At 38.3% G+C, this 26442-nt stretch overlaps 1 protein-coding gene across 1 annotated transcript in view; it reads right to left on the bottom strand.

The window, feature by feature from the left end:
• Positions 1 to 26442, bottom strand: part of TTN (titin) — a 282010-nt gene that overhangs the window by 240747 nt on the left and 14821 nt on the right. Inside the window, exons 9-37 of the mRNA XM_080669120.1 lie at positions 25879 to 26016; positions 24510 to 24635; positions 22469 to 22606; positions 21902 to 22039; positions 18292 to 18585; positions 18067 to 18189; positions 16577 to 16858; positions 16264 to 16329; positions 15282 to 15540; positions 14992 to 15055; positions 13899 to 14114; positions 13068 to 13210; positions 11544 to 11749; positions 10773 to 11006; positions 10421 to 10665; positions 9280 to 9536; positions 8998 to 9162; positions 8730 to 8898; positions 6870 to 8563; positions 6450 to 6731; positions 5425 to 5691; positions 5057 to 5329; positions 4670 to 4933; positions 4317 to 4577; positions 2456 to 2716; positions 1662 to 1925; positions 1309 to 1569; positions 927 to 1187; positions 239 to 499 (exon numbers count right to left, since the gene is read on the bottom strand). Of these exons, the coding sequence (XP_080525246.1) occupies positions 239 to 499; positions 927 to 1187; positions 1309 to 1569; positions 1662 to 1925; positions 2456 to 2716; positions 4317 to 4577; positions 4670 to 4933; positions 5057 to 5329; positions 5425 to 5691; positions 6450 to 6731; positions 6870 to 8563; positions 8730 to 8898; positions 8998 to 9162; positions 9280 to 9536; positions 10421 to 10665; positions 10773 to 11006; positions 11544 to 11749; positions 13068 to 13210; positions 13899 to 14114; positions 14992 to 15055; positions 15282 to 15540; positions 16264 to 16329; positions 16577 to 16858; positions 18067 to 18189; positions 18292 to 18585; positions 21902 to 22039; positions 22469 to 22606; positions 24510 to 24635; positions 25879 to 26016 (7612 nt within the window). The remainder of the gene's footprint in view (positions 1 to 238; positions 500 to 926; positions 1188 to 1308; positions 1570 to 1661; positions 1926 to 2455; positions 2717 to 4316; positions 4578 to 4669; positions 4934 to 5056; positions 5330 to 5424; positions 5692 to 6449; positions 6732 to 6869; positions 8564 to 8729; positions 8899 to 8997; positions 9163 to 9279; positions 9537 to 10420; positions 10666 to 10772; positions 11007 to 11543; positions 11750 to 13067; positions 13211 to 13898; positions 14115 to 14991; positions 15056 to 15281; positions 15541 to 16263; positions 16330 to 16576; positions 16859 to 18066; positions 18190 to 18291; positions 18586 to 21901; positions 22040 to 22468; positions 22607 to 24509; positions 24636 to 25878; positions 26017 to 26442) is intronic.

Raw genomic sequence — 26442 nt, 5'->3', positions numbered from 1 at the left:
CCCTGTAAATGGAATCATACAAAATGTAATCCTTTGTGACTGGCCTTTTCACTCAGCATAAAGTGCTCAGGGTTCATTCATGCTGTAGCATGTATCAGTACTTCCTTTTTATTGCTGAATAATATTCCATAGCATGGATATACCACATTTCAATTATCCACTCACCAATTTATGCACTAACATTTTCTACAGTGTGTTTGACATTATTTTTATGCACAGGACACCTACGAAGCCATACCTTCCACATAAAGGGTGGCTGTCGACGTAGCTTTTCCAGCCACAAAGGTGTAATCAGCAGCATCTCCAAAGTGAACGTTCCTGATGTTCAGGGAGTGGGTGAGCTTTTTGGTTCTCATCTGGCACCTGTCCGTTGATTTGATTTCCACGCCATTCTTTAACCATTTGTAAGAGATGCCCTCGTGGTTCACTGTCACCTCAAAGGTAATGGTGTCTTTTTCTTCAGCATTGATGTCCTTCAGCATGGACGTAATCATTATTGCTGCAAAAGGGGAAGGAAAAACACCCAAGGAGACTTTATGTCAATAGAGTGTGAGTCGTAACAGGTGCAGAATGAAAACCTGGCATGTATTTAATATGTCTGATAAGGCAACAACAGTTCAGAGATATGAGCTATGATACCTTCCAGGTACCCCTCTCTCTACAGAACAATGGCAAGTGAAAGGGGAACAGAAATTGCAAGTGACAGACACTGGGACATCATTATAGGTAGCCTTTCAATGTTACTCTAATTGGAAAATTTTATCTAGGTGGAGATACTAGTGCTTAACTCAGTGCGATCTCTCAGTAGACCTTCCAATCAAAGATTTTTCAGTGGACCAAATGATCAGGCAAAAATGTGTAGCATGCATATGGAATAACAATGATTCTACTAGATATTCCTTAGATTTTTTTTTCTTTTAACTTACGCGTTACTTTCAGGGTGGCGCTGACTTGGTCATTGCCACAGACAAATGTATATTCTGCCGAGTCCTCTGTGCTGGTGTTCATGATCATCAGCTGGTGGAGTTTTCCCTGCACCACTATCTTGAACTTTTCACTCATCTCAATCTCCACACCATTCTTCAGCCACATGGCAGGGATATTGAAGTGGGACACCTCGCACTCAAAGGAGGCAGTTTTGGTCTCAGGCACCTCGATGCTTTTCATGGTTCTTGTTATATGTAATGCTTGGAAAAATCAGAAAGTACTTCAGTTAATATATTTTCTTTTAAAGGCAGATGAATCAAACAGACAAATGAACACATGGTAATCATCCAGGGAAATGCTGTGGGGCTGCCTAATACTTACTCTCCACGAAGAGTTTAGCTTTGCATTCCAGTTGTCCCACCACAGCTGTATATTCCCCAGCATCTGAGGGGGCAATATGCTGCAGCATCAGTTTGTGGACCTTCCTTTCTGAGACCAGTCTGTGTTTGTCGCTCGGCTTAATCTCCACATTCTTGTGGAACCATTTTACTGGAACCGTGTCATGGGAAACACTAACTTCAAAGGCAACGGTGGCATTTTCCAAGGCGGTCACATCCTTTGGCTTTTTAATGATCTTGACGGCTAATAAGGAAAGTTGAAGTGATTCAGTGAAATGGTTAGCGTCATGGTAACCACGAGTTGGCAACTTGTAAAGTGTTTCTAAGTCAACTTACTCTCAACGTGCAGTCTGGCACTGGCTCCTAGCCTTCCGAGCTTGAAGCCATAAACAGACTCATCCATCATGGTACAGTTTTTAATTCTCAGAGAGTAAACTGTTCCTTTGACTGAGATATCGTACTTGTCATTGGATTCCAGCACAACCCCATTTTTGATCCACTGGATACCTTTCACATTAGGGTGTGTTAGCTCGACTGTGAAAATAGCGTCCTGAGTCTCTGTCACTGTGAGGTTCTTCAACGTCTTCTTAACTTTGACAGCTGAAGACAAATTTATGGTTGGTTTAGAAAATAAGGATGATATATTTAAATTAAAGGAGTCCTGAATAAGAGCTTTACCTGGTCATCTTGCAAATGAATGATTATCAAAAACTTTACAGATATGCAGCATCTCTGTTTTAAAAGACCCCTTGACATTATTTAGGAAAACATGGGATCCAGTTTGAAATACACATTGGCAATAATTTTTCTATATTTGAATGGGAGGAAATTTGCAGAACTACACCCTAACAGCTTAATAGATTAATTGGAGAAGAGTGAAAATGAGAACATCTAATTTAGCTGTTCCCCAGAGCTGGAACCTGAGAAATGCTTCTTCACACAAACACAACTCATAAACAATTTGTACCTTGTGGTACATGGCTCAGAAAGAAGGCTCAGAGAGTTTTTAATGGTTTTATGAAATAAAGACTTAAGGCATCCAAAATGGTCATGCCATTTGACATTTAAAACGGTAATTGACAAGAATGTAATGTGATTTGAAATGATAATTCTGTTACTGTATCACTGACCTTCAACTTTGAGATTAGCAGATGTTTTAGAGGTGGCCACTCTGTAGGTGTATTCTCCAATGTCATCTAATTTGGTGGCAGCAATGATAAGTCTCCTTTTGCGGCCATCAGATTCACTTTTGATGTTGTTACTTAGCGGCAGGTGTTTGCCATCCTTCAGCCATTCGCCTTCAGAATCAGGGTTGGCAACTTCACATTCAAATACTGCTTCCTGAGATTCAGCTACTGTCTGGTCTGTGAGTGGCTTGGAGATGGCCCCTCCTTTGGAACAAAAGGAGTACAAGTGTGAGTCCTTTAAAAAATATTTATGCCATAAAGAAATCTTTGACCTTATCTACTTTAAAATATCAAATTTTAAAACATGAATTTGAATGTCATGGAATGTCTAATACAATTATTTTAACCTATATTAAAAGGGTATCACAGAAACCCCTATTCTAAGGATGCAGGACTGATAACAAGGGAAAATGCTGGCATCAGAAAGGTTTTGCAAAGGAAAAGCAACTGTCAAGTTAATACGGAATTCTGAAAACCCTACTGTGCAGCATACCATAGCAATTGCTCCTTCCTCAGAAGCATTCTACTTAGTCTTCTTAAGCACCTCTTCCTGGGAATATGTCTGATATTTGATTGGGAAAAAAATGCTACACAAAATGGCCAAGGCATCAATGTTTCTATAAGATTAGGGATTCCTATATTCTAAAAATCACTATTCTCCTATGAAGTTCTCCCCCATTGTCTCCAATACCGTCATGCACTGGCAGAAATAATTACTCCTTCAGCAAGTTAGTTGCTGATGCATCTGTCCCTCTCTAAATTGAGAATTCCTCAAGAAAAAGTATCATGCCTTATTCATTTCTGTGTTCTGAGTTTCTAGCAATGTCTGGCTCTGGTAAGTAGTTTTAAAATTTTGGGTGAAATCACATAAGGGCTCATAGTTTCTTTTTTTGTTTTCACACATTTAAAAATATGTCATTTACATTAAATATATCAAAGTTCCAGATATAAAATTTTGTTTCAGAAGTTTTTTTTCATAGTCAAATCTATGGGAAAATCTTACAATGTAATAAAATATAAACCATGCAACTTTCTTTCCAAATAAGAAACACTGTTCTCATATAACTTGCTTATATATGAGATGTCCTGGATAGCAAAATTTAATCTCAATGTAATATCCCAATTCTTCAATACTTAAATTATAAAGAACCAAACAAATTAATGATGACTTTAGTTTTTTCCTGACATCTGACTTATACTTCTGATTCTTCATTTTAAAGCTAAGGATTTCTGCTGAATGAAAATAGTCTACTTCATTAGAAAGAGATACACAGATATACTGAGTTATATTTTTAAAATATTCCCTGGGTTCATAAAAAGTATGAAAGAAAATACATGTTTAGAGTAGGAAAATTTAAATAAAGCTCAATTCAACAAACACTTATTGATCCTCTCTCATACTGGAGTACACAAGGAAGAAAAAGAAGCAATTTCAGATTTTGGGAGCTTATACTCTGGTGCAAGAAGAAGAAATTGGGATAAGACAAGCATATGGTAAGGACTATGGGAGAGGCACATATAAAGTGATTCTGAGTTTGGAGGACTGAGATCTTCTACAAATGGGGAGATTCAGGAAGGCTTCACAGAGGAGAAAGCATGTGAGGTAGGTGTCCCTGGAGGAACATTTGGAATCTAGGGAGATCGTGCCAGAGTTGAGCATACTACTACAGGCTTTGAAAAGAGCATAAGCGGAGTCACGGCAGTGAGAAACTGATGGGAATTTGGCAGGAAATGAGCAACCACTTCTTTATGTTTAAACAACTGTCCCATATATGAACTTAGGTTAAGTGATAAATGGACCAACCTGCCACAGTAAGTTTTCCAGATGTCATATTTTCTCCAGCATAAAATGTATATTCTCCTTCATCATCTTTCATCATATTTTGAACTGTCAACTTATATATTTTTCCATGAGCTTCAATTTTATATTTAGAACTGGGTTTGATTTCTTTGTCCTTAAAATTCCACAAGACATCAATTCCTGAGTGGGACAGCTCAACCTCAAGGACCACATTTTGGGTTTCTGTACAGGTAAGGTCACGAAGTCCTCTTATAATTTTAATTTCTGTGGAAAAGGTAAAACAATCACTTGGTTATTATTACACTGGGAACACAGAATGCTTAAAATAATGCTAGGTTAAATGGGAGAATCCTTACTTTCTACAGAGAGATTACAGCTGGTTTCAACTCTGCCAACCATCAGTGTGTAAGGTCCTTCATCTGAAGCATGGGTCCGGTTAATCACCAGTCGCTGCTTAGTGCCTTTGACAATGGCTTGTACGCGATCGTCAGGCTTGATTTGTTCATCATTTAAATACCATTTAACAGAAGTTACATCCGGGACGGAGACCTTACATTCGAGAACAGCCTTGGTACCCTCAAGCACATTAACATCCTTTAGAGGTGTTATCACATCAACACCTGCAAAACCACAAACACACATATAGAATATTTATGAATATAGATTCTGTTTTAAAAGTCTGTTTATTAAAGCTCCTACCTCCCTTGACAATGTACACAGAAAACCATGTAAGTTGCACTCACTGTAGACAGAGACGCGCCCACTGGTTGACATTCCCAGGGCTGGAATAGTGAAGGAGTAATTTCCAGCATCCTCCTTAGTCATGTCTTCAATGAGCAGCATGTGCGACTGTTTGTCAATCACGATGTGAACCCTGTCACTGGGCTGCACTTCCTGGCCATCTTTCATCCAGACACCTTCCACATTTTCCAAGGAGACTTTAACTTCAAGCTGAACAATGTCCCCTTCACAGACTTTTTGATCACTGAGTCCTTGTAGGATAGCAATGGGGCGGGCTGTAAAAGATGGGGAGAAAATGAATTTTATAATCATTGTTTGTCAATAAACCATATGATGCTCCCTGCAGACCCAAAGGAATGGGGAGACTTACGTTTCATCTTTAGTTTACAAGTGGTCTTTTTCCCGTCAACAACAAAGCTGTATTCTCCTTGGTCCTCTTTGGTCACATCCTTGACTGTGAGGTTCTGACGTCCACGGCGAGATGTAATTGAGTATTTGCCATTGGATTTAAGCTCCACATCATTGTGATACCATTTGCCTTCTATGTTTTCTGGGGATATAATGCACTCTAACTCTCCTGAAAATGATTCTGGAACTTCTATGTCCTCAAGGTCTTTTATAAATTCAATAACTGCACCTGAGGCATAAGATAGAAAGAAGTTAATTTCTCTGGAGAGTTATTCATATAGACTGAGCATAGGGAACATTCCTTGTATATCTCTTATCTCTTCCATACTATCAGGAATATTCTTAATATCTACCTGCTGATAGGCTGGGAAATAAATATTCAATAAAAATGAATTACTTTAATTTTTAAATTATTTTTAAAGCACAGACTTATATTTCAATGAGAACATTAAAATATAACACATAAAACCTTGCTTATTAAAAATCCAAATTGTAAATATTCTTAATTAATAGTATAAGTTTATGATTCTTTCTACAGAGCTTATATACAACTAGAGGCCCAGTGCACAACATTTGTGCACTGGAGGGGGGTCCCTCAGCCCGGCCTGCACACTCTAGCACTCCGGGAGCCCTCGGGGCATGTTAGTCGGACATCCTTGTGCTGCTGCAGAGGCAGGAGAAGCTCCCTCCACCACTGCCGCTGCGCTCGCCAGCTATGAGCCTGGCTTCTGGCTGAGTGGTGCTCCCCCTGTAGGAGTGCACTGACCACAAGGGGGAAGCTCCTGCATTGAGCATCTGCCCCCTGGTGGTCAGTGCATGTCATAGTGACCAGTTGTTCTGCAGTTCGGTTGATTTGCATATTACCTCTTTATTATATAGGAATCCCAACTAATTCTTTATATGAAGGGAAAATTGCCTAGACAATTTTTTTCAGATATTAAGGCTGACTTTATAACTCAAGTAAACATTGAAATAATCATTTATTACCTTCAACAATAAGTTTGGCAGTTGTCTTTACATTTTCGTCTTCCACAAGCACACAGCTGTAGTCTTCGGCATCAGCTGTATCAATGGTCAGAATGGAGAGGAAGTGAACCTTCCTGTCAGAGTGCATCCTGTATTTATCTCCCGAGTGAATCTCCACTCCATCTTTATACCATTTCACTTTGACAAATGGCTCTGAAGTTTCACATTCAAAGGTTGCCATGGTGTCTTTTTCCTTAGCAACAACATCTTGTAATTCCTGGGTGAAAGTGATCAATTGCTTGGCTATAAGAAAAGGAGAAAAAAAAAAACACAAATTGCATTAAATTGAAAGTTAGAATAATGGGAAAATGAAAAGAAATACACTAGTGAATATTCATGAATAAATAGAGAGATCCATCAAATGAACGAAATTTGAATTACCTTGGACGAGTAAGAATGCGTGGCTTGAGGTTTCCCCAGCTATGTTGATGGCTTTTACCATGATGCTGGCAGAGTCCTCAGAAGTCACATCTCTTATGACCAATTCACAAACATTGTCCTCGGGCCAGTACCAGTAGACTCGATCAGAGCGTTCAATCTTGACACCATTTTTGTACCATTCACATTCAGGATCTGGTTTCCCCACGACTCTGACCCGGAAGTGTGCATCAGACCCTTGGCCCACTGTTTGGCTTTGGATTCTTTCAAAGATTTTGGGGGCTTCCATACTAGGACTTAGTTCAATCCTATCAGGTTTAAAAGTTGGAATAGTGATTTTGCCCTCTTCAACAAGGGCTTTCTTCTCCTCTTCAGTTAGCTCTTTGGTCCAATGGAGAAGTTCATCTTTTGTCTTCTTAAGGAGTTCTTCATAGGATTCATCCTTTTTACGAGACTTGAGCTCCACAGCAGTAATGGCTTCATAATATCCTTCCTCTGTTCTGCGCTTGAATTTACTGCGCAGCTCTTCTGATTCTTCAGACACTTTTTCATGGGTAATTCGCTCGGCCCTTTTCAACTTCACAATTTCCTTGGCTTCGGTGGTGTCAACAGGTCTATCGACTTTTTGTACCTCAAACTGAAGTTTCCCAGGTTCGTGTACATGAAACTCGGGCTTTGGTTCAGGAGCTCGCCTAAGGACAGACCTAAAATCTTCCCTCTGTTGGATCTCAAGTTTCACTTTATGCTCTGTCACACCTTCAGGATTTTCCGCGGTGACTTTGACTTCACCTGTATCATATGATTTGCAGTCCACAATGTCCAGATAATGAATGCCATCATAGCGAACTCTGAATCTTTTGCTTTTGCGGATGAGCTGTCCATTGAGGTACCAGTTGACTTTGGGATGAGGGTAACCTGTCACTCGGCAACGGAATCTAGCAGTCTCCCCTTCAAGTACTCTTACTGGCTCTGGGAACAAGACGATGTCTGGCTTTTGCTTCTCTTTTTGATCTGTCGTTACACCTGTAAGAGCACCTTCATGAGCCATCCTCTCTAATTCTTCAATTCTCTGTAAGCCTTTCCTGCCCTCAGGCAATTGAGTTTCTTCCACAAGACTTTTCTCATCTTTAACAATAAGGGTAGCAGATGTGTGATCTGTTCCGTATTTGTTAGTGGCTCTGCAAGTAATGATGCCACTGTCTCTAGAATATGCAACTCCGTAATCAAGGCTGCAATACCCAAATTCATTGATCATACGAAGCCTGTTGGCTGCTTCAAGTGGTTTCCCATCGTGGAGCCATTCCACCACCATCGTTGGGTCACCAATTGGTGTTAGCCTGCATTCAAAGTGGGCAGGCCCAAAGCGCTTGAGTCTTAAGGAAGTGAGTTTTTTCTTAAAAAATGGTTTCTGTTGTTTCTCTTTGTCATAGAGGTCACCCTCCTCCCATTGCTCTTGACCATATCGCAAATGCAAGGGCTCCAGTTCTGGGGCTGCAATTTCCTTTGCTCTATATGTCCCTCTTGGGATGATTAATCTCCTCTCTGGTTCAGGCTCTGCAAACTCAACTTCCACATTTACTTTGCATCTTGTAGTATCTCGGCCAGCCTTATTAATAGCAGTTGCAGTATACCAGGCAGAATCTTGGCTGACAGTGGAATCAATTTTGAGGGCAGCTTCTCCCTTGGTTCCTTCAATTCTAAAACAACAACAACAACAACAATAACAAAAAACACACAAAAAAAACCAAAAACAAATTAAAGACAAAACAAACCAAAAAATCACTAATACAGAAGTAGTAGTTGTTTCCTTGGTTATTGGATTTGCAGAATGGACTTAGTAATATTATCCCCAAGCAAACTCACCTGATTTTTGGATATTTATGAGGTACAATGATTTCACTGTTTTTCAACCATACGATGTCAGGGTTAGGGTTACCCGTAGCTCTGACTTTCATTTCGAGTCGGGAACCCTCCTTTATATTGACATTTCTCAGTTTTTCCACAAATACTGGTTTAACCTGATGTTCCACAGCTGAAAGAGAGAGGTCATGATTTAGAGTGAACAGGGCTGAAATACCTGTTTAAAACCCAAGTGATAAGGAGATTTCTTTTTTATTTTAAAAGCAAATACCTTCCACAGTTAAAGTTACTGAAATTGAAGATTTGCCTGCCCTGTTTTGGGCAACCACGGTCCATTCTCCAGAATCACTGGGTGCTGTCGGGACAATAATCAGTGATTGGGTACCATCTTCTTTAATCACAACTTTATGGGTATAGTCATTGACAACTTGCTCGCCTGTCAAAAAATAAATGAAAAAGAAAACAGATGGTTAAAATAGTTTTTTAAATTGTTGAGCGACACATATACGCTTATTTTTGGGTTTAAGAATTTGTGAGCAGAAACTTATCATACCATTATGAAACCAGAAGGTCTCTGGCATAGGTCTACCCACAACCTTTAAGTCAAATCTGGCAGTTTGCCCTTGTAAACATTTGAAAGAAGCAGGTTTTAACACAAAGACTGGCTTATACAGTCTCTCGAGTTGTGACTCATCTGTTTCCTCCAGCCTACGTCCAGGGGACATTCGTGCAGGGGACATCCGTGCAGGGGACATCCGTGCAGGAGACATGCGTATAGGAGACCTGCTCACTGAACGCGGAGAGACAGATCTGGAAAACAAAGGAAATATTTTCATGAAGAGAAAATTCAGCAAAATAAACAAACCTATTTATTTCTTGTTCATAAATGTCCTTTTATAATTTACTTCTGTATGTTACAGAAGGCACCTCCAACCCACTGGGATCTAAAATGGAATATAGTAGCATGGCCCCCCCCCCCCAAACTATATTTTTTCATATATCCTCAAACCAGTCAGTAGTCATTTAGCATAGCCAGGTATTCAGGGACTCAGAATCTTGAAATGATCCTTAATACTGTCTTTCTCTCACCACCTTGACTTAATTAGTTACCAAAGCATTTGATTCCACTTTCAAAACATCTCAATAAAGATTGGTTGGTTAAACCAATGCATAAGAAAAAAGATTAACATCTGTTCTTACCCAACAAGAGGAAAAACATAAAAATTATATTTGAAAATAAAATCCTATCTTTACATTGCAGCTAGAATGGCTTGGATTGGATAACCCTACAGGCTGGGTAAACTAAGGCAGTATTCATAGGATTGCAGAGATTCAGCGTTCCCACATTCAAACTAGAAATAATAATCCCTATATTGCAGCATTATTGTATAAATTAGGGCTAACATGTAAAATACGATGTTAGATAAACTTTATAGCCTTCATTATATTAGTTATAACACTGACAAAATGAAGAGTGTGCTACAGTAATGAAAATGCTTTGCTCATCTTACATAGGGGCAAGAAATAAAATCTCTTGGCAATTATTGGCAGGTTTCTGTGCTGTCTCACTCAGCCTTCACCCCAAACCTCTTCCTACTCCCCCTCCCCCCACATACAATAACAGTTTGCCACCGGGATATTTAGTATTTTAAATAATTTAAATACTAATCAGCCCAAATTATTATGACTCTTACCTGATTCTGCTCATTGGCTCTGGTGTGGGTATGTACATCGGAGCACTAAGTGGAGCAGCAGGCTCCACATACAATTTCCCGGAGCAGATTGCATTTCCTTTAATATTGCTGGCAAATGCAGTATAGATGCCCTCATCTTCTGGAAGAACAACAGGTATGCGCAGACTAGCTCTGCCATCTTGTAGAAAGTCCATTTGGTATCTCTCTCCATGCCTAATGCGCTTGCCATCTTTGTACCAAGCAATCTGCAAGTAATATGTATAGGTGAATTAAATGTAGATAAAATAGTTACAATGTAACCTAGTTGTATCTTTATTGTGGCATGGAGGTATGATAAATGGTTCTATTTTACCTTGGGTAATGGATAACCAGACATCTTGCAATGAAAGGTAACACCCATCCCCTCAAGAATCCTATAATTCTTGATTCTTAAATCAAATCCTGCTTCAACAGCTTCTGATTCAGAAATGTCAACTGCCATCTTTTCTTCTCCATCTTCTTCAAGAAGTTCTTCTAATGTAGTCTTTATTATTCTGTATTCAATTTCTTTAATAAGCCTCTCTTCAAAGGAAGAAATGTGGAATTCCTATGTAACAAAGGAGATGATAGTTTGTTTAAAAAGATATATCCTCACTGATAGAAATTCTTTAAGTATATTAGTTTCAGAGATAAGGACTGATGAAAGTTTCTAGCTAGGAGAAAACTTTAGAGAGCTCTTTTTGTTTTTAATCTGCATTACAATCATCTTTGCTGGTTCACATTGTGGCATCTTGGGTAAATGATAGTCTAAAAGTGTGGGTTACAAAAGTTCAGATGTTTATCATACAAACAAAGAGATCTTGGCAGTAATGAACCTGATCATGCTAGTGTTTGTCTTTTTCTGTATATATATAAAAATCCCTATTTCTAAAGTCATATTTTGTTGCATATATGAAATCTGTTTCTAAAGTCATAGGTGCAACATGTCATGAAGGAAGCTTATCAGCAGTGAACCTGGGCCAATTAATAACAGTCTAACTGACCCCATCACTTGACAATGAAATTATTAAAAAAGGGGGGTGGAGATTATAGGAGGAAAGCATAATTTGTAAAAGGGTTTACATCTCATTATTTTTATACTCACTTGGTCTTCTACAAAAGTTCTGACCATTACAGTATCTTTGGCCATTTTCTTCCTAATTAAGGCCTGTTCTTTTTCATACTCTTTTTCATAGTCAGCATATCCAAATCCAGGTGCTGTTTCTCCAACTTTAGGTTCTTGTACAAAGGCAGTCATTTGAGTCTGATAAAACATTTCTTGCTGAGACTTCATCAGTGAGTCATAATCAGCTAGGAGTTAAGAACATAAGTTACTTTTTAATGTTCTTATGTAAAAGCCTTCATCCCACTGTTCACTCAGGCAAGCCCCACACTAGAAAAAGTTGATAACCAAAAGACTGATTTTTTCCAAATTTTACTATCAAAGTACTCAATAAATATTAATTAGATTGAATTTTCAAAACCAAACAAGTCAAACCAGCCCCTACTATTGTAGAAACAATTTCTTATTGGCAGTCAGTTTTTTGGGATGTATCCTGGAGGCCTTTCTAATTTCCCATGTGGCTTTTGGCAATTAATTTACCTTCCTGGGTCTTGAGTTCTTTGTCTGCTAAGTGGGGATAATATCCTAACCTTCTTTTAAGAGGTGTTGTGCAGATCAAATGAGACAGAGCATGGGATGGTCCACTGTAAATGTGAACAGCTAAACAAAGATAATGGTGATTCACAGATATATTTTGTTTGGCCTGAATGCTATTACATTTCTTTTTTTTCAAATTACTTACAAATTTTGAAAATCATGATTTCCAGCTTTTCTATAAAATATCAGAAACTCTAGCAAAATGGAGTCTGGTACAAGTGTGCCTGGCAATAACACACTAGTGACAGGACACCACTGCCCCCTTGACACAGGGCATATACTCTCCAGCTTGCCATGGTCTTCCTTGTGCTCACTGATATTATCTATTTGCCTGGGTCTGGGAGTCAACTGTATTTTGAATCCCTTCATCTTCAAAGGCATGATATGCAACAAATGAATGCCACCAAAGAAAAAATGTTACTAGCAACTTAGAAGTTCAACACCAGTATGGTTTTTGAGGCCTGGAGAGTATTATGCTAAGTGAAATAAGCCAGTCAGAAAAAGATAAGTTTCACATGATCTCCCTCAGATGTGGAATCTAATGAACAACATAAAGTGATGAACAAAATAGATCCAGAGACATAAAAGCATAGAATAGACTTTCAAATCTCAGAGGGAAGGCAGGGATGGGTGGGTGGGAAGAGATCAACCAAAGAACTTGTATGCATATATGCATAACCCATGGACACAGATGATGGTGTGGTGAAGGCCTGGGGCAGGAGGCGGTGGTGGGCTAGAATGGGTCAATGGGGGGAAATAGGGCACATATGTAATACTTTCAACAATAAAGATTTAGAAAGCTAAAAATATTTCCTATTATGGCTGAGGCAAAGAAGGGGAGCGATTGAGATAGAACCAGTATCAGAACCAGGGTACTGCAACAGGCCTTTCCACAAATACACAGCCCTGCTCCCTCCATGTGTTTGTACTCTTATCATGCACATAGGTACTAGTTAGAATTGCACTGACCTTCTCCAAGTAAGGAGGCAGATGCAGAAGTTTCTCCATGCTTATTACGAATAACAATAGTGTATTCTCCAGCATCATCGGCAAAAGTCATTGAAATCACCAGTTTGCACTCACCGGTTTGTTTGTTGTAAATCACTTTGTATCTTTATGGAAATAAACAAACAAAAACTTCAGTCATATAATAATCCTTATGTGACTAAAATAATCCTTATGTGGATCTGTGCTATAAAATTCAATGATCCTAAGCATGTGACTAAGCCCTACCATAGAAAACAACTATCAGATAGCTGAAAATTGTGGAAAATACATGGACATGAGTAATGAGGGACATGAACACTCTTTAAAATAAAGAATATAATACTACTAGAATCAGATATATGGAAATAAGTGGCTGTAAATATGTTTAATTGTAGCAAATTTATTAGCATTACTTTTCACATATAACTATCTTCTTCATCACATGACCCTTATTCTCTTTATCTTTTAGTGATTTAATTATGTGTTTTTGTTAAAAATTATCTCAGATTCTTTCAGGAAAAATGTGTGTGTGTGTGTGTGTGTGTGTAAAAATATACATTTTCTCTATTTCACTAGCACTATAAATGAATCAAACTAGAATATAAAGAAATATATCTTCTATCCACTTTGTCACATGACTTTGTTTCTCAATAAGACTTTGTACAAACATGTGAAAATACACAATGAAGGCTCCATAGTGAAAGAGCCTACCTTCAGGGAATGGTGCTGTAAGTATATTCTGCTTCTCTCTAAGCTTCATATACATATCATGCAAATCACAGAGAACTCTATATCATTCAGCCATTAACGTACCTATATCCAGAGGTTAGAGGAACTCCAGATTTTTTCCAGTAGACATGGGGCTTTGGGTTGCCACCAATCTGGCATTCAAATACCACGCTCCCTCCTTCCACCAGTTTCTGGACCACTGGTTTTGAAATGAAAAAAGGAGCAGCAGGTTCTCCAGGCTCTGCTCGGTCTTCCATGATGCTAGTGTCAGTCATTACTACATCTCTTGACTCCACAAAGCTGGGAATAGAATTTCCTCACATTAGCTTCTGGATTGTAATTTTCTAATACTAAAGGGACTGAAAAAAATCAAGACTGTATATTGACTCTTGAATGAAGTGGGGCTTAGGGGCACCAACACACCATGCAATTCATTTATATCTTTTTTAAAAAAACATATATTTTATTGATTTCAGAAGGGGGAGGGAGGGAGAGAGATAGAAACATCAATGATGAGAGAGAATCATTGATTGGCTGCCTCTTGCATGTCCCCTACTTGGGATCGAGCCCTGGGCATGTGCCCTTGACCGGAATGGAACTTGAGACCCTTTGGTCCACAGGCCGACACTCTATCCACTGAGCCAAACCGGCTAGGGCAGTGGTCGGCAAACTCATTAGTCAACAGAGCCAAATATCAACAGTACAACAATTGAAATTTCTTTTGAGAGCCAAATTTTTTAAACTTAAACTTCTTCTAACTCCACTTCTTCAAAATAGACTCGCCCAGGCCGTGGTATTTTGTGGAAGAGCCACACTCAAGGGGCCAAAGAGCCACATGTGGCTCATGAGCCACAGTTTGCCGACCACAGGGCTAGGGCCATGTATATCTTTTGACTCTAAATTCAGCTTTTCCTATATACAGGTTTCAAATTCACAGATGCAACCAACCAGATTGAAAATAGCATTTTCAATTCGCCATTGGGAATCTGTGGTTGGGAATGTGAAAATACTGTTTTTGATTCCAAGTTGGTTGAATCTGCAGATGCGAAACCTAACAGACACAAGGGTTGACTGTATTTACTGAAAAACACCCATGTGTAAGTGAACCTATACATTCAAATCCCTGTTGCTCAAACATTGACTAGAACGAAAGCTCATTAATAAAAGAATGTTTTACCGTTTCTCTTCTGTGGTAAATTTCTCAGTCATGGTTGTGGTTTCTTTTTCAAACTCTTCTGACACTGGAAAAAGATAGAAGTTTCTCATTAAAGTCAGGCACTTAGTCCATTTTGTTGGTGACCCCTGCTTAGCATAACAATTTAAGTTGACTCCATAACCTACCCGCCAGTTCCAAAAGGGGACACCACTGGGAAGTGTGCAGAGACCCTACTGTGCAGGGAAGTGTCAGCTGGGAGTGATGAGTGAGTGACAATATGTATGCAAGGACATGGGCGTATGGCCACTCACCCTGCACAGCGAGGTAGCAGGATGTGCTGACGGTCCCAGCCTCGTTCACAGCACTGCAAGTAAATCGCCCGCTGTCTTCTGCAAAGGCTTCCCGAATCATAAGACGAGCAATTCCACTCTGGAAGGTTATCTGGAAATCAATGGAACTTTCTATTTGGTAGTCTTCCCTGTACCATGTCACTTTCGGGGATGGGTATCCGGAGATGTGGCACTCCAAGGTGACAGATTCACCTTCTATAACAGTCACATTTTTTAAGCCCTAAAGAGAGAAAAAAAAAGAATGTAATATTGATAAGTGTGCATTTTCATTCATCATCTCTATATGTTATGGCATATGTGGGGGTTTGAAGTACATTCTAATTGCCATAAATGGTTAAGATCGGGACTTTAGAAATGTTAGCAGAGATTCCTTTTGGAAACTGGAATATCCCCAAGTTGAAATAAATGCAAGGTGTTTCCGAATTGTTAAGGTGGAATTGTATTAATGCCATATAACGGGGTAACTCCATACCCGCTGTGATTCTCACATACTCAGATCTTAACAAAGCCCGAAGGCTCAGCAGCATGTGCTGCCTCTTCAACAAAGCTTTCCAAGCTCTCCCCAGTTCTAAGTAATTGGCCCTTCCTGGTGATCCTCCCTCTGTTGAGGTGCTTATCACTTCCTTCATTTTATCTTGCTTGTTTTGGACATTTTCCCTGACAGTCAGGCAAAGGTTTCAGAAGGCTACACCTCTCTTTCTCTATCTCCATACTTTCCTTTAATGCCTTACACATAATAGAAATTCACTAAATCTGTTGACTACATGACCCATGGTTGCCACACACAATCTCCCTTTCTCTTTCCAAATAGTGTATGGTCTTAAACTTAGCATTTGTAAACTCACTGATGCCATTTTCCAGTTTGAGAAACTGATCTTTGCACATTTTAAAATTATGTGCCCAGGTATTCACATGGTCCAACACAATCAGCTTCTTTACTCACCGAGACCAAAGTTGGTGGAGTAACAGGGATTTCAGCAGGTGCAGGCACTCTTGCTGTTTCTGTTACCTATGATTTTTACAAAGGATATTTACAAAATGCCCATGAAATCAGGGAACTCTCACAAACATTTAGCTCATGCAAAATTATAAAAATAAGTTGAGAAAAAGAGCTCTGTCCCACTAAAATTAAGTTTGAGCATAGGAAAGGAGGAAGGCAAGACGCCCGGCTGACTGCTTCTGCAGTGCAAACTGCTGAGTGTCTGGCCGTGATTCATAGGGATGTGTGAGAAACAGCATGCAATCCGGGGACCAACCTTGGCCTCACGCCCATGAAGTACTTCGAAGCGCTCTTCGCGGACTCTGCTACCAACGATGCTCACCCCTACTTCCTTTTTCACTTCAATGCCAGCTTGACTCTTGTAAGTCTCTGGGGTGTCAGCGAAGGGGAACTGGGGTGAGGGGGTGGGCTCTGCTCTCACTCTGGTCTCACCAGGCTTCACACTGGGAGCCTTCACAGATTTGGTAATCTTCTGAGAAGAAGATGTGGCTGACAACTCTTTTTGTAATGTAGCAATAGCGCTACCGGCTATTGATGCCTTAAATGAAAATGGAAGTCAGAAAATAAAGTCACTTAACTGTCATCCAAGTCATCATTTAGAAGTGCTTTGCCACTAGGATTTCTGTTGTGAGTCTCTCTCAGTCTATTATTTCTTTTTTGGGGGGTCCATTTTTTTAATGTTCTCATTATCACTTTAGAGTGAGTGAAAAGTCAGTTAGAGATAAGCCAGTTATAAAGCTCATTGTCATTCCTGTCACTTTGTGAAATATATAGAAAATATCTTTCTTAAAGAGTTGTATTAAGAACTCCTTATTTTACATTCTTATCATAAAGGAACTGAGGGTCTTCTAAAGCTTAGTCAAGAATTTTCACTCAGTCAGCCCAATGCTGCATTTGAAAATACCACAGTGAGCTATTCAAAGTCGAGAAATTATTAAAATACTTGGTAAATTCCTAAGAACTACTTTACAATAGCACATCTATATTTCAGCCACAAATCTATTTGAAAGGTGAAAATGTAGACATTCAGAGAAGTAATTTAAAGGCTTCCTTACTGTTTTTTATTTTGTTGCTTTCTGTGATTATTTGATTTCAATAGTAATTTGGGACTATCCCAAATATAGGTATCAAGTGTACCTTACAATCCTTTGAAAGCATACAAGATTTGGATTCTATGTCTTGGATGTGTACAATAAGAACAAGAGTTTAAAAATGTTGAGGGTTAGTATGTGCTGTCCCCTTGTGAAGGGTTTTCCATGTATTAATTTGCCCCGATGACAGAGCTAATAAGGGGCAGAGCCAGGACACTAAATTCAGGGCTGTTTGACTCCAAAATCCAACCACCACACAATACCACCTCTCCATCTTGTTATACTGAGGATACAACTATATGATGTCTCAATATCTGTCTTTAGTATTTATATACATTCTCAGTTAAGTTACGCTGAAATGTCTCATAACATAAGGAAAAGTAAATAGTATAATTACAGAATGTGAAACAAAGAGAAGCCTGCATGAATTTGTGTCTCTTCAGAGCGGTGAGATAACCACCTGCTACTCCAGGCTCACCCTGCCTGGCAAATGTCAGAAACCAAACTTTAGGGGCTCTGAGTACACTACGAATGCAAACGGACATTAACGAAAAAAGGCCACATTTGCCTATACCAAAGATAATTCTGTATCACACATTAGATGCTCAGTTCCTTTGAGCCAGACATTTCTTCCTCATGCTTATTAACTTCTTACCTCATATCCATGTTCTGTTTTAGGAACAGAAATCTTTGAAACGGTAAAGTGAGGGCTTGCGGTGCGGGGTCGTTTATCCACATGGACTAATCTTTCAGTTGTTACATCTGTAGTTTTCTTGATCTGCATTGAAATGAAACTCAGTGATACCACTGTTCGCCAGATGATCACAGAGGTTACACTTGCTTTCCCATGGTATTAAAAAAGCAGCAGGTTCACACTCACCTGTGATGATATATGCATTCCCATTTGATCAGTAGTTGTGATATGAGTCTCAGAAGGAGCTTGGATCACTCTAGGCTTGACTGCTTTAGAGACAACCTGGGGTTCTGAGGCCGGACGCTGGGGTTGCTCAGCTATCTTTGTGGCGGAAACATGCTCCTTATAGCCATACTCTAACGTAGTCTGCTGAGCATACGATTCTTCAAGATGCCCAGGCTCTCTGGGCTCTCTGACACGGGCCTGGTCGACTGCAGCAACAACTGTTGCTACAGCTTCTGCCCTTTTCCCAGCGTCCACCTGGAAATAAGGTTTCCAGAATTAATACACAGTCATGTCAAAGTCAGGCTGGGCCATCTCCTCCTGGGAGAGATGAATGCCTAACGGCATGATAGTCAGAGGGCACCCATGTTATATAGATATGTTAATGTCTCTAGAAATATAACTCATAAATGCACTTAAGAACTTAATATTTCACAGATTATTATAATGTATAGACATCTGGTTAGATATACTCTGTATGCAACTGCTTATTTAGACTTAGACATTAAATCACACACAACATAGGACAACACAACATGTATATAAAATAGTAAGAAGATTTTGAGTTTTTCAAGCATTATGTCTGAGGCAATCAATTAGCCCTTGAGAAATCAGAACTTTGGGGCTGGTTATCTTCATTGATTCTTTTTGTTATCTTCTCAATCATTTAGTCTTGTGTTGACACAATGACAGTGATGATAAAAATGTACTCAAATGCCATCCAGAGAAATCAGTTGCTGCAAAGTTGTACAGTGCATGCAGAACTGAGATAACATGAAAGCTCACGAACACAGAGAGAAGCACATTAATTTACTTATGATTCTGCAGGGATAAGAATTTTTAATCTATAAGAAAATATCTCTCTTAAAACACACAAACGAAGATATTGTGATAAACATGAAAAAGTGTTATATTTGTATTCAAGAGAACCAATTTTCCTATAGAAGTTTAATTTACTTTCATTATTTCTGGGAATTAACAGGAAAAAGGAAACAAATGATGTTTTCTCTTTTCATGAATTTGATTAACATAAATGGGAACACAGTTTGCAAAGGAGTTTCTCTTTTTTAAAAAGATTTTTGTATTGATTTTTAAAGAGAGAAAAACATCAATGTGATAGTGAAACGTTGATCAGCTGCCTCTTGCATGCCCCCTACTGGGGATTGAGCCTGGCAACCGAGGCAAGTGCCCTGACCAGGAATCCAACTGGCGACCTTTTGGTGAACAGGAAGATGCTCAACCAACTAAGTCACACCGACCAGGACAGGAGTTTCTCTTTTAAAGACTGATTCTATGCAATACTTGGAAAAAGCATATTGTAAAAATCACATTGCCATGTCCATCAGTGCTCTTTCAAAGTAATGCTGGAATATTTTATTCATCGCCAGTTTTCTTTTCTACTGCTGTGAATATAATCTAGATTGCATCTGAAATATTTTCCAAGTATGCTACCTGTATAACTGTTAAAGTTGTTATCTGAACCATTTAAGATAAAAATGAGGTTTTTTGTTTTTTTTTTTTTAGATGGAATTGGGCTGTTTGTGATTTAGTGCTTTATCTAGTGCTTCCTTCTAGGAAGATACACTTTAATTAACCTGCCTTGAAGAATTACAAATACCATCTTCACTCTAGATGGCATTTTAGAAGAAACTGTAAAATATATGTGAGATTTAGGTGAAATTTGTTCATCTGCTTATTTTTTCTTTTAATCATATAGGCCATTAGTTGACCTTAATTTTGCAGATGTTTGAAATGTTAACATCTTCAACAGATAATATATATTATATAATGTTTGTATTATCTTATATCTATAACTTTGCTCGTAGAGTGATTGCATTTACATTATATCTCATTTGAACCTTTCAACCAATCTACAAAGTAATCAGGTTGAGTTTTAGTTTTAAAAATGAGAAAGTAGACTCAAAGAAATGATCTTTTGCCAACTGAAATATACAGATCTTGTTATAAAACTTACACACACATAAAAGGAATCTTAATTATAGTACGATACCTTAAATTAGGGAAGCACCTAAGTATTTTTTTCTAGAGTTAATGTACACCAAGTCCTTATACATATGCCAATGGTGGACAACTAAAAATGCATACTCTATGCTCATAGCTGCTTTTGTTTCTTAGTGGATCCTAACATCACTCATTGAACCAAAGACCCCAAATCATACCAGTTAAATAGTGAGGATTAATTTAGGAGACACAAAGAGAAGTGTTATTTAATCTGGCTTTTCACAAATGGAAAGGCTAACTGTTCCACGGAGGAACTGGACTGGATCTCATCTCTAATGTTTTATTGATCAGTTAAGCTATTAAATGGAACACCTTGACCACAATGATTCATGACAGATGAAAGGTTATGAGAGCTGATGATGAAATGGAATGAAACAAACAATGCTTTTCACCTCCACAGCATCAGTTTTCATCTCTTCATGAAAAAGATGTATTTGTTCTTGCTTAGTAGCAAATCCTTCTCTAGTCCTTGGCAATGTGGCTGGTTCAGTAGGTTTTGCAGTGGCAATTATTACTTTGGGTCTAGACACCTTTTCAGCTTCCATTATTAGCTAATTTTTAACAACAAAAGCAAGATAGTCAAATTTATGTGATTTAGAAATAACAAAAATTCAAATATCGTCTCTCATGAAGTATGTTACCTATTAGAATTTCTAGCATCTATGAGGCTTCTGAAAGGCTGATATGGCATTTAATATAAGTCTTGGATAAATGTTTAAAAAGCTAATCTTAAGTCATGTTTTAGAAAAAAAACCCAAAGATGTAGAGATAGAAAACAAAACTGAGGGAAATTCAGACAGGACTCAACCATGATGCTAAAGAAATTGAAAAACTTTAGTTGCTGATTTCTAAACACTGTATTAGCAATAAAGAATAAAATTAGGTAAATAGCTCATGTGGGGTAAATGAAAGAGTCATGGGAAATAAGTTAATTCATAGAAATTTCATAGCTACAAATAACATTTTCATGGCTTATGTGCATTTATTCTGGATGGATAATTCCTTCTCTAGATTTTAATATGGTATCTTATTTAGCTTTAGTGGGAACTACTACAGCAGGCACTATCATTTTCTCAGCTTCTTTTCTCATCTGATATTTACAGAGGGAAAAAAGATAATGTTTCACATGAAGAAAATGACGGATAATTTTCTGAAATAAGTCCACACTTTACAAAGTAATATACTGAATTTATGACCCCTTCAAAACATACATCTTCTTGACAGTCAGTAAGATTCAATATATATATATGTGTATATATATATATTATTTTATGTTCATGAAGTATATTAAAATTAGCCTGCATGCAATTTCAATCATCAACTTCTGGAGAATTTCTGGGTGTTAATAATAAAAAATGGAAAATAATAGTGAAGAGATCAGTGGGGAAATAATTATGTAGTAATATTAACAATAATAAATAATTCGGCCTTTTAGTTTCTAATAGTTTAATCATCTAAAAATAAATTAGGTTAATAGTGTCTCATACATAAGAAATTCTGAGATTTGGTATTAATGTATTATAATAGGGGATTTCACACTTGGTATAGTCACCTTTCCATGAGTAACTTGGATTTGTTCTTGTCTAGTAGCCATTCCTTCTCTAGTTCTCAGTATTGTTTCTTGTTCTTTGGCTTTAGCAGTAGCAACTGCTATTGTAGACAAGGCAGTTTTCTCGGCTTCCTTTCTCATCTGATTATTACAGTAAAATCAAGGTTTAAATTGTACAGAAGTTCATACACACATGGTGTGACCCGTCCACCCCTCCTAGTTATTCAGGGTTAAGAGAAGTTAGCTTTCACTTGGCAATATTTGCACACACTGAGTGGGAATCACAAAACTTAGAAATATTAATTATAAAAAAAACTCCAGATGACTCTATATATTGCTTCTTCATGCAAAGAATAGTGGTGAATACAATGAATTGTAAATGTTACAGATAGGTGAAAATCAAATGTACAGATAAGATTAATGGTAAGCCATCACACAGTTACCATTTTGTTTTCAGTTTGGGATCCAAAAAGGAAAATAAACATTAATAATTTATACCACATCATAGTTATTATTTACTAGAAGTCAGTCTAAAGATAAACCTTTCCCATTACAAATATCTGTATTCACCTTTTCCTGAGTTATTTGAATTTGCTCTCTCTTGGTAGTGATGCCTTCTCTACTTCTTGACACTAAATCTTGTTCTTTGACTTTGGGTGTGGCAACTATAACTTTAGGTACCACTGTTTTCCTAGTTTCTTTCATTATCTGGTCATATGATAAAAAAAATGAGAAAAATGGTCATTAAATTTCATACATCCTCTAATAATAGAAACTGAAGTCAAAACTGAGAAAAGAAGCAAAATTTCTTCCTAGTCAAGGACATTTTAGTCACACTTAAATACATCATTTGAGGTGCTTTGATCATTCAAACGGCATCATTGGTAAAAATATTAACAACAAAAGAGTTCAGTCTAAAAGAAAAAAATGTGATTAGCAACAAAAGAATAAGGGATACATTTCTCTTTCTCACATTATTCTTATTATAATGTATGGAAAATTTCAGCAGAGCCATCCATGAATAACACATACTTTTGCATGTTATCAACAAACGTGTACACTGTAGTCTACTTCAATGGAATGACATTAAAGTGAATTATATCATGTTAGTAACAATCCAAAGAAAGTGTGAAGGTTAGGAATGAAAAGTGGCAGTGAATGCTAGGTAGATGGCATAGAGATTGTGAAGTTTTTCTATTGAGTTATAAGACAATGACGAGGTGAAAAAGTAGTGATTACTATCCATGATGAAAATGTAGGTGGCTTGCAAAAGATGATACAAGAGTGAATTTAACACAGGCAGGAAGTCATCACCTTTTCATGAGTTACATGCATTTGATCTTGCTGTGTGGCAATTTCTTCTTGAGCTCCCAAAACTGTTTCTAGTTTTGTGGCCTTTGCAGTGGCAAGTACCACCATGGATGCAGCGGTTGTCTCAGCTGTCTGTCTTATCTGATTTTCAGAGTAAAATAAAGATTTGAGTTTCAAAAGGGGCTAAAGAAATGGCAAGGTATCTTGCAACATTCAGGGGAGAAAATATCACGCTTCCATTTCAAAGGTCCTCACTTGTATTTAAAACACAGACTTTCGTTTTTCTGAGGAATGGGCTCCTTTATTTCCTACCTGCCCTGTAGCAAACTGTCCTGTAACTGAAAAGGTCTGGTCTTTGAGAAGGGCTGACATGTTATGGACCCCAGTGAGTGGCCCATGGCAAATGCCTGGAAACTATAGGCAGCTGAACCTGCCATACCAGCCCTGTGATGGCAACGGGGATTTCTGTGCCCTTCATATGCATTCAAAGTCTCTCAGGTACTATAAGGAGAGAGAAAGCAATCCAACAGCTGGTAGCCAGCCTTTTAAGCGTTAAAACACATTAAAACAGTTCTCAGCTGGACTTTTTCAAAAAAGTAGTTCTGGGATCAGCAAAGAGCTTGAGATCAAGAAAGGTGAGCACAGGCAATCCCTAGAACATGAAAGAATTCAAAGTAGATGCCCCTTTTCTGGCACTTTAAGGTTTGATTTCTCACGTGGGAGAGAAGTGCATCTTGGTGACACTGAGGTTGTTGCCACATGGCAGAATGACACAAAAGCAGAGACAAAATACTCCTAGGTCACTTGTAATCAATCCATGATGAGGGCTCTTTCTTGAAGCAGTACTGGTCTTGAGGTCCAGTATTTCCTCACTTTCTTGTGACGTTCAGTTGGAGTGTTCATGACTGGTGTGTGTGTACAAGCATGTGTCCTACAACTATGAAGTTTTTGTGTTATAATCGAAGTGACTGAGGGATCAGGCTGTGCATGAAAAAACTGAGTGTACAAATAGGTATCTGGTCTGGGGTGATAGCTATCTTCTAAGAACACTCTAGAAATGCTATAGATGTGCCCCAAAATGTTCTAATAAATAATCTCCCCAAACAAGATCAATTGAGTGGAAAACTGTGCAATGAGAACCGAATTTCCATCATGAACGAGTTTCAATACTAGACATAGAGAAATGACAAAAAGAAATACACGCAGACGCCTTCTTTCAGAGGTTTTGGTTAGAGACTTCATGTAGTTGACTGAAATGTATTTGTCAATGAACTACAGGTATTTAGAAAATCACACTTACTGTTTCTTGAGTTATTTGTTCTTGTTTTGTAGTAATTTCTCCAGAAATTCTAGTTTCTTGTTCTTTGGCTGTCGTCGTGGAAATTACTACTTTTGGTACAAATGCTTTTTCAGTTTCTTTTCTTATCTGAAATAAATAATAAAAATAAAACCTTATTGTCTCTTGGTCTCTAATGGAAGTGACATAATTTTTATTAAATATAACAAAATAGGAATTTGAAAACAGAAGTGAAATCATTTTTCTGGAAATACTACTAAATGTAATAAATCATCTCATTTTCATTAGTATGACCATACTCTTTTTCTGTCTGCACCATAGTTATACTGTTTAGAGAGAAAAAAAAGTTGGTTTCAACACTGTTTGCTTTCTTTGAAAAGACTTCCAGTTTTTATAAATGGATATACTACAATATTATTCCATGCTACTCCTTTCATTTAAAGATGATCTTAGAGCATAAGATAACAGAGTGAAGGCTTTAGAAGTAATTTTGTGTGACCCTGTTATTTTATATATGAGAGAAATCAAGTGTGAACAATTTACAATCTGCATTTGTACAATATTTTTGCCTTGAACATTTTCTTAAATACTACAATGGTTTTAAATAAAAAGACTTTTTTAAATTGAGACATTATGGGGAGAAAAGTTTTGCAAAATGTTTTCCAAATTCGTAATCCCCTCAAGGATGCTGTGTTGGCTCTGGATGCCAAAGGCATGTGTATTGGGGTGGGGGTAAGGGACAGAGTTTTTCCCAATTGTCCCTTTGCCAGTCTCGGACATCATCACTGAAATTCAGGGTCTCGGGGTTGAAATAAACTTAAAAATTCATTTTCTCAAACCACCTAGCTGACAATTGGTTCACGGGCCTATAGCCCTACCAGTTGGCCTTGTCTAATCTGTCCCTGGATGCCTCCGATCATGGGCCTGTTTTTTTTTACTTTTTCTGGCCATTTGACCCATGAAGGCCATGCTGTTCATCTCACTTCAAATCCACATTCAAATGTTCTCCTAAAGAGTAAGGGAGCAGATATTAAGTTATTTCCAAAGTAATGGGTATTCAGTGTTCTCTTCCACCTTTCCCTGTTCCTACTTTTCTTCTTCCTGGTTTCACCTCCCTCACAGTAGCATGTGTAGTTAGTGTATCCCAAACCCCCTGTTTCTACTTCCAGGGTGTGTGCACAGAGACCCTTTTGTCTGCATGAGGGAAGCATTTGGTGACATACAGTGCCCAGGAACACACAGATACAAGGGGATTTTATTAGTGTGATAACAACCAGGTTGCCCAAGAAACACCACCCTCCACAGTAGACATTATTATATGCGTTGACACAGGTAATAACAACAATAATTTCACATCAAAAACCATTCCCACCTGTTCGTGAGTTACGTGCACCTGCTCTTGTTTTGTCGTAATCATTTCTCTGGTTCTTGATTTTAATTCTTGTTCCTTGGCTTTGTCGGCAGCCATTACTGCCTTGGTTACAGCAGACGTCTCTGCTTCCTTTCTCATCTGATTTCACAGGGGAGAGAGAGGGACATACTCTCATACACTTTGTATAAAACGTTACAACAATAAATCAGGATCAAGGCATAAACGTCATACAGGAAAGGATAAGGAGGAAACCAGTGCGATTTTAAACGATCGCAGAAAATCTCTTTTAAAAAATGAGATGGGAAATTATCCTGGATTTATAACACTTTTCAGCCATGAATCAAGTGTCACGTTTATTTTGAGGAAAGTAAAAGCAAAGGTCTTTGGGGGAAGCTTAGAGAAAAGGGATGTCTGCCCTGAAATAATGGTTCCCATGCCTGGCTCTTGGAGCGTCTGGACTCCTGATTGACTGGCTTGGAACCGCAGCACTGAATGTGCGCCTCCCCACCTGCCTTGTTTAGTGACAGTCCAGGCCACCCTGTGCCCCCCCTGCCCCGGGAGCAC

Source organism: Plecotus auritus (genome assembly GCF_963455305.1).
Source record: "Plecotus auritus genome assembly, chromosome: 5".
In the NCBI taxonomy this organism is placed as follows: Eukaryota; Metazoa; Chordata; class Mammalia; order Chiroptera; family Vespertilionidae; genus Plecotus; species Plecotus auritus.
This window is presented reverse-complemented; position numbering and strand designations above follow the sequence as displayed.